General features: G+C 37.1%; 2 protein-coding genes across 2 annotated transcripts; both read left to right on the top strand. All coding sequences in view use genetic code 12, as the record gives it.

Moving 5' to 3' along the window:
- Nucleotides 1-759: 759 nt before the first annotated feature.
- On the top strand, nucleotides 760-2,457 carry CORT_0A01890 (hypothetical proteinistidine permease; the record flags this gene model as incomplete). Its single annotated transcript, XM_003865972.1, has 1 exon — nucleotides 760-2,457. The coding sequence occupies one exon, from the start codon at nucleotides 760-762 to the stop codon at nucleotides 2,455-2,457; it is 1,698 nt and encodes a 565-aa protein (XP_003866020.1).
- A 172-nt stretch (nucleotides 2,458-2,629) lies between these two features.
- On the top strand, nucleotides 2,630-7,315 carry CORT_0A01880 (Mon2 protein; the record flags this gene model as incomplete). Its single annotated transcript, XM_003865971.1, has 1 exon — nucleotides 2,630-7,315. The coding sequence occupies one exon, from the start codon at nucleotides 2,630-2,632 to the stop codon at nucleotides 7,313-7,315; it is 4,686 nt and encodes a 1,561-aa protein (XP_003866019.1).
- Between the last annotated feature and the right edge of the window lie 79 nt (nucleotides 7,316-7,394).

The following is a 7,394-nucleotide window of genomic DNA, read 5'->3' as shown; positions in this document are numbered from 1 at the left end:
CTAGTCGTGTGACCCCAAGCGCCCTTTCTACGGATAACAGTATAAGGGCATATTGAAGGATTGTATTTCACCGAAATTGACATTTCTTTTGTGGTACAAAGGAACACCTTATCAACTATATAATCATCTCAGTAAGGCAACAATCTGCAACCTGGATTGCTCCGATACAGTACCTTCCCGAACGCGCATCTCCACAGGCATTTGATGGCTTCCTCTTAGTTTGTGTCATTTTGTTAAATTCTGTCATTTCGGACTTATACTTCCAGCTCAATAACAATAAACTTTGACAGAAGCGGCAATTGGAGGAAAAAAAAGAAATAAAAATTTTATAGCTTGTCTTCACATAACGTTTTTGCAACTTCAATTGATTGTCTTGTACTGCCCTTTCTATGGTTTGGGTCTCTTGGCACTATAGCGTATATGTTCAGTTAGATAGTTCTCTGATACTGAATGAGTAGTGTAAGTAGTATACAAGCTTTTTGGTAGTCACAAAAGTTCTACTACTAATATGGCAATTTCTTGTGTCCTTTAATTTTAGAGTACAAAGAAAAATTGCCCTATTATTTCCTCATCTGCTTTGAAAATGCCTTACAAATTAGAATTTTTCATACCCAAAATGCCTTACTGAATCGAAGCTAAGACCTGGTATAAAACTAACGAATTCCCCTAATGGCAGGAGCAAACTGGTTTATGCACTGATTGTAGACACTCTATTCAACCAAGTTTTGCCCAAATTGGAACAGTTGCAAAAACTTATTCATGTCCTTTAAAGAATCCAAATTGGAAGATGGGTACTCTGTATCTTCATCCCAATTTCAAACCACTACAGAACAAGTCAGTGATGACATCAAATCCAACGACTCATCATTCGTCTCATTTTTCAAATCGTTCAAGGTAGACAAGACTAACGTTGTTAAGGGGGCGGATGTACTTACGCCAGAAGATACGCTACGAGGTTACCAGATAAAGTTGATTGCGCTTTCTTCATGTATTGGATCAGGTTTGTTTATCAGCAGTGCATCTATGATATCCTCAGCAGGTCCAGCAGGTACAGTTATTGGATACTCAATTGTGGCGGTTTTGATGTTTTTCGTTGTCCAAGCTTTGGGTGAATTGACAAGCTCATACCCTGTTAGAGGAAATTTTCTCATTTATAATTCACGTTTTATTGATGAATCATGGGCTTTTGCCATGAACTGGAACTATTGTATGCAATGGATCGTTACCATACCTTTATCATTAGTTGGTGCTTCAATGACGATTCAATACTGGAATGATGACATCAACCCCGGTGCTTGGGTTGCCATTTTCTGGGTTTTTATTTGTGCCATCAACGTTTTTGGTGTCAAAGGGTACGGATATGGTGAAAGTGTGTTTTCAGTGATTAAAGTTGTTGCTATTTTAGGGTTCGCCGTCTTGGCTATTGTTTTGATTGCCGGAGGGGGTAAACAAGGCTACATTGGTGGTAAAAACTGGCACCCTCCTTTCGCTAACGCATTCAGGGGTACTTGCAACACACTTGTCAATGCAGCATTTAGTTTTGCTGGTACAGAGTTGGCAGCAATTGCTGCTGCTGAAACCTCAAATCCCCACAAGGCATTGATCAAAGCAACGAAGCAAATATTTTGGAGAATAGCAGTGTTTTACATGTTGTCGATAATATTGTTATGCTTTTTGGTCCCATTCAATGATCCTAAATTGTTGGGAAACTCGAATTCGTCAGCATCACCATTTGTTATTGCAATCTCCAACGGTGGAATCAATGCATTGCCGTCAATATTCAATGCAGTTATCTTGATTGCGCTTTTATCAGTTGCCAATGCTAGTGTTTTTGCCACCTATAAGCCATTGGTGGCATTAGCTGAGGCTGGTCATGGACCAAAGTTTTTGGCGTACCTTGACCGCAAAGGAAGACCCATCTTTTCCATTATAATCGCCTTGGCATTTGGGTTGATTGGATTTGTTGGTGCATCGAAAAACCAAGAAACCGTATTTGCATGGTTGTTGGCATTGAGTGGGTTGTCGTGTATATTTATCTGGTTTTCAATATCATTAGCACAAATCCGTGTCAACTATGCATGCAAAGTCCAAGGGTTGGAATTATACCGTCCATTCAAGGCCATTGGCGGTGATTATGGTGCATACCTTTCAATGATTATTAACATTTTAATTTTGATAGCACAATTTTACGTTGCATTGTATCCCATTGGTGGAAAGCCTTTACAAGCGGATACTTTTTTTCAAGCATATTTAGCAGCCCCCATAGTGTTGGTATTGTATGTGGGCCACAAGCTTTGGACTAGAAATTGGAGAATGTACATCAAGGCTGAAAATATGGATCTCTTAACGGGGAGAAATCAACTCGATGTAGAAGTAGCAATGCAGGAGCTTCATGAAGAAAAGCAAAGATGGAAACAAAAGCCGTGGTGGTATAAAGCTTTAGATGTGTGGTGTTAGGTATGATATTATAGACTATAGTTAAAAGTAATGACGACATGAATGGTTCATAGTGTAGGTTTACTTTTCTTTGTGGGGGATCATGTGACTATTGTGAAAAATAAACACATACGTAATTTCTGTGGAAGAATTGACACTCAACACTGAACATCGAATCCAATTCAACACGCAAATGAATAACGTCCAACTGCTTCAAACGGATCTAACTCATTTGAGCTCCGAGGCAAAGAAAAGGTATCCTGATGTACGACAAGTGGTGGATTCTGTCATCAAGGCATTGAAGGAGTCGAATCCAACAACTCAGCTAAAGGTTATATTAGACGATAACTTGAGGCTACAAACTATCAATGCATTGATACTTGCATGCGACTCAGGAAACCTCAAGCTTAACAATTCATCAATTTCGATCATACAAAAGCTAATTCAGGCGCATTTTATTCCCACTGAGAAACTTAAAGACGTGTTGAGAACGTTTTCGGAAGCATCACACTTGGCCGAGGGAGTTCAAGTTAGAATCCTTCAGTGTCTTCAGCAATTTACTCAGGAATATAAAGCAGAGATAACAGGTGATGTTCTTTTAAGCATGATTAGTCTTTGTTCCGGACTAACGACCACAAACAAGACGTCGACTGTACTGGGGGTTGCTTCTGCCACTTTGGAGCAAGTATTTTCCATCGTTTTTGATAACGTCAATGTGACTCCTTCTACTGGAGATAAAGAAATCAGTATTGGAAATGAAGGAGTTATAAAATTGGACAATGCATCCTATGAAGGGTATTGCGTCTTTGAAGATTTGAACAATTTGATGACAAACAAGAAGCCAAAGTTCTTGAGAGGTAGTATCACCATTCGCAGTCAATCGGCTCTCGATATTATGGAAAATGTCATCCTCCATCATGATCAACTATTTCGTCAACACAAAGAGTTGGCTCACTTGTTACGTGTACAAACCGTTCCTTCTTTGTTGAAAATTTTGAACTCACCTTCGAGAAGTTACCAATTAACTCAAAGAGCTATACGGGTAATTCAAGTTTTGTTAACCACTCAACTTGAGAGTTTGGAGATTGAAGTTGAGTTAATTTTATCTTACTTGAACCATGCATTACTTGAAAATGACAATCATCAAGATGGATCTGTCCCTTACTGGGAAAAGATACTAATACTTGAGATGTTCAAGAACATCTTTTCCAAATTTGAAGTTATTAAGGCGATTTATGAAAAGTATGATCACGATGAACTGAAAAAGGACGTATTGAAAGAGTTGTTTACCGTTCTCGATTCTTATTTACAGGATGATAGTCAGTTGTCAAATGAAACATCAAGACGTAGTGTGCTGGATTTGGCAAGCAACATACACTCGTCTACGTCAGAGTTATCACTTTCATTATCTCTATCTCGAAAAAACTTCAAGATACTGCTACTTGATCATTTGGACAAAACTGAGCCACAAGCTAACATTCCTGACTTGTATTCCAGCTACCTTATATTTGAGATTCTTGTCAACTATTGCAACGGTGTTTCACATTTTGTCACAACAATGCTGGATAATACCTCCAACGAGCAAGTTTTGGAGAAAAATGTTGACTTCATTAATGCAATTTTAGCATCAACTGCAACAGAAGTGAGCCTTTTGTTCAAAAGGTACATCTTCTCCGCCTTAGATGATGATTTGTTCCGTACCTTGTTGACTTCATTTCAGAAGTTTACTCATTCGGTAGGACTATTGGGATTGAACTCAATCAGAAATGATTTACTTTTGAGGCTTTCAAAGGCTACTATGGTCAATCTCAGCAAGCAAACCCTTTCTAAAGAAGATAGGGATGCCTCCTCTATCTATGAAGATCCAAAGAGACAATTATTAGCCATCGGAGAGACTTTGGCAGAGTCAGTCACTTCGAGCAGGTTGTCGTTGAAGGGTGAGGACAATGCAAATAGTAGGTTGCTGCAAGATCTGGTCAATTCAAGATACTTCAACTCACGACATGTGCTTTGTTTGAAGACGTTGATGAACTTGGCTATTTCATTAGGATCCACACTTGGGGAGTCTTGGTCAATCATTTGGATCACATTACAATGGTGTGCTTACTATCTTCAAGGTCCGGATGAATTCAGCAATTACTCAAGATCCAAGCAAAGTCAGGAATTGGCTAATGTACCACAACTTCGGATAACCGAAGCTGAGATTGGTGCTATTCAAGCTTCATTCAGATCGCTTTTTGAACAAGTTATTGGTTACGAATCTGATTCTTTTAAACAATTATTGATCTCCCTTGCTGATTTAAATGATATTGCATTTTCAGACGACGTTGATAAGGTAGTTAAACTCGGGTTAACTGAAGCCCCTTATAACAAGGCTTATTATCTACAGAAATTTTTCCAAATTTGTCAGCTTGCGCCAGCAAAGTTTTTGATTAAGGATACGGCCGTTTGGGAGTTTGCTACTTCTTATATAACCAAATTTGGATCAAGAAGAAACTTACATCCCAACTTGCGTTTATATGTTGCTGAATCATTTGCGAACATAATTGAAGCTTTGGCTAGTGAAGGATTTCACAATGATTCATTGGTCCAGGATACCGCAACGAGGACCTTGGATGGATTGAACGAATACATTACCCCATTGTTTGAACAAGGTCCACCCAAGGAGCTATTAACTTTAAACTGCGAGACGGAAATTCATTTGTCGGTGTTGACGGAATTGCATTCTTTGATTGACAACTATGACACCCATTATCAAGGTTCATGGGCAAAAGTTTTTAAAATTCTCAATACCCCATTTAATACAATGAAATCTGATGATCAAAATTTGAAGGAGAAGTTACAACTCTTGGTGGAAAAGTCATTCGATACGTTGAAGTTAATACTCGATGAGTTTTTGTCGTCATTGCCATTCAAACAATTCAAAATACTTATTGATACTTTGGTTAACTTTGCATATCAGGCATATGATCTTAATATTTCATTCAGTTCGGTCAGTTATTTCTGGCTTATTAGTGACTCGTTGAAATCAAGACTCTTACAATTCAAAGCCGATACACAACAAATAGATATAAAACTGGAGGATGACCTTGTCAAATTCATCAACACGAATGATGAGTCGTATCAATCTTATATTTGCCTTGAAGTGTATTTACTTTTCTGTTTGGCTAAATTGTCCAAACAAGAAACCAACCGTGCACAAGTTAGAGACGGTGCTATTCAAACGTTTTTCCAAATTGTTGATGTCCATGGCCCTGCTTTAGAACAAAGTTGGAATACAGTACATTTGTTGGTATTGCCATGTTTATTTGGTATTGAGACAACTACAATTGAAAATTCAAAAGAGTCATTGGAAACTATTCGGTTGTTATTGGAAGGATTTACCAATATGTATCGTAGATTTTTTGGCAGTTCCGAAACCAGTAATTTCAAGGATAAGTGGCAAATGATTTTCAATTACATGGAAAAGTTATTAACTCAAAAGAATATTGAAATAAATCTGATTGTTTTCAAGTCTATTCAAGATTTGGTTGATCCATCAACTATAGATACCAAACAAATTCGAAATTCAATATTCAATTTGTGGGTGGGATATTCAATTGAATACGATTTGGTAAATTCAAGCTATCAAGATTCGCTTGTGCAATATATGCAATGTTTCCCAGCCTTGTACAATGTTATTCAGCCTGATTTGACATTGGATGAAGTAAATACGATCGTTGACATTTTCAACAAGGGTGCTAGATATCCGGTGTTGCCAATACATCAATCGGATACAAAGAAGCCTAGTAAATTGCAATCAACAATATTATCAAATATTTCAATCTTGGACAAAGATGATGTTGAAATACAAGCTGCTGTGGAGCAGTTACTTACCAATGTCATCATCTATCCATATGGAGTTCGATCAAGGATTGAACAAAAGTTTGAAAACAATATATTTGTACAGAAGAACTACCAAATTCCAACATTTGTCGCTGTCAGTCATTTGGGATTACAGTTGATGAAGACCAAGTTTGAGAAATTTGGCTATACAAAAGTATTCACTGATGAACAAAGTATCATCAAGACAATAAAGGCGCTCATTGAAATTGTTGAGCGTAAATTACGTGGTATACCAACAGCAAAGACGCCACTTTGGATCGAAGGTCATGACGTTTTAAAAGAATTGATTGACAAATTAATCAATGAAAAAAAGGATAATTTAAGCGATGAACTTTGGGCTTTACTCACAAAGTCGTTGGTCCTTACAATTGCATTTGATTCAGATATAGCATCCGATGCAGATACTAAAATCCAACATTATCAAGAGTTGGGCAATATAATCATCCCCAGTTTGATCAAAAATGATAACCTGTTGATTTTAGAATTGGTTAATAAAGTGTATGAAAACTCCTACCTTTACAACCTCAATACCGATGAAAAAGAATTGATTTTGAACAATGTGACAAATGATAAACAAGCTATTGAAAATTTGACATCTTTCCAATTTGAGGATATCTTCAGCACAACCGAAGAATTACACATCTTTGCCAATAAAAAAATCCGATTCAATTGTTTAAATGAATTATTCCGATTACTGAATCTTGACATCAAGTATAAATCATCATGTGAAATTTATCTTTTGAGAAGAATTAGTTTTACATTGAGAAGAGCAGTTGCTGACTTGAAATTGTATGGAGATAAACCCCTACCAAGAATTCAACAAGATGAAATATCGGTAATTCTCGACCAAATGCAACGTATGCAACAAATATCAAGCGACAATGAGCAAGAATTTAAGAAATTGAATCGTTTATTGGTGTTGCTTAGTCCCTTTGCTGATAAGTTTGGTGAAAATAAGTTAGTTTTACCCCAAGTATTAATGAAATGTTTATAGAAAAGACAGTTTTGAAAAAATATAAAGCACACATAATAGAAATACAATCGAAAAGCCAAACTAAACCCTATGTTACTTA

This window comes from Candida orthopsilosis (genome assembly GCF_000315875.1).
Source record: "Candida orthopsilosis Co 90-125, chromosome 1 draft sequence".
Classification (NCBI taxonomy): Eukaryota; Fungi; Ascomycota; class Pichiomycetes; order Serinales; family Debaryomycetaceae; genus Lodderomyces; species Lodderomyces orthopsilosis.
The sequence above is the reverse complement of the archived record's forward strand: the minus strand, read 5'-3'. Positions and strand labels throughout refer to the sequence as shown.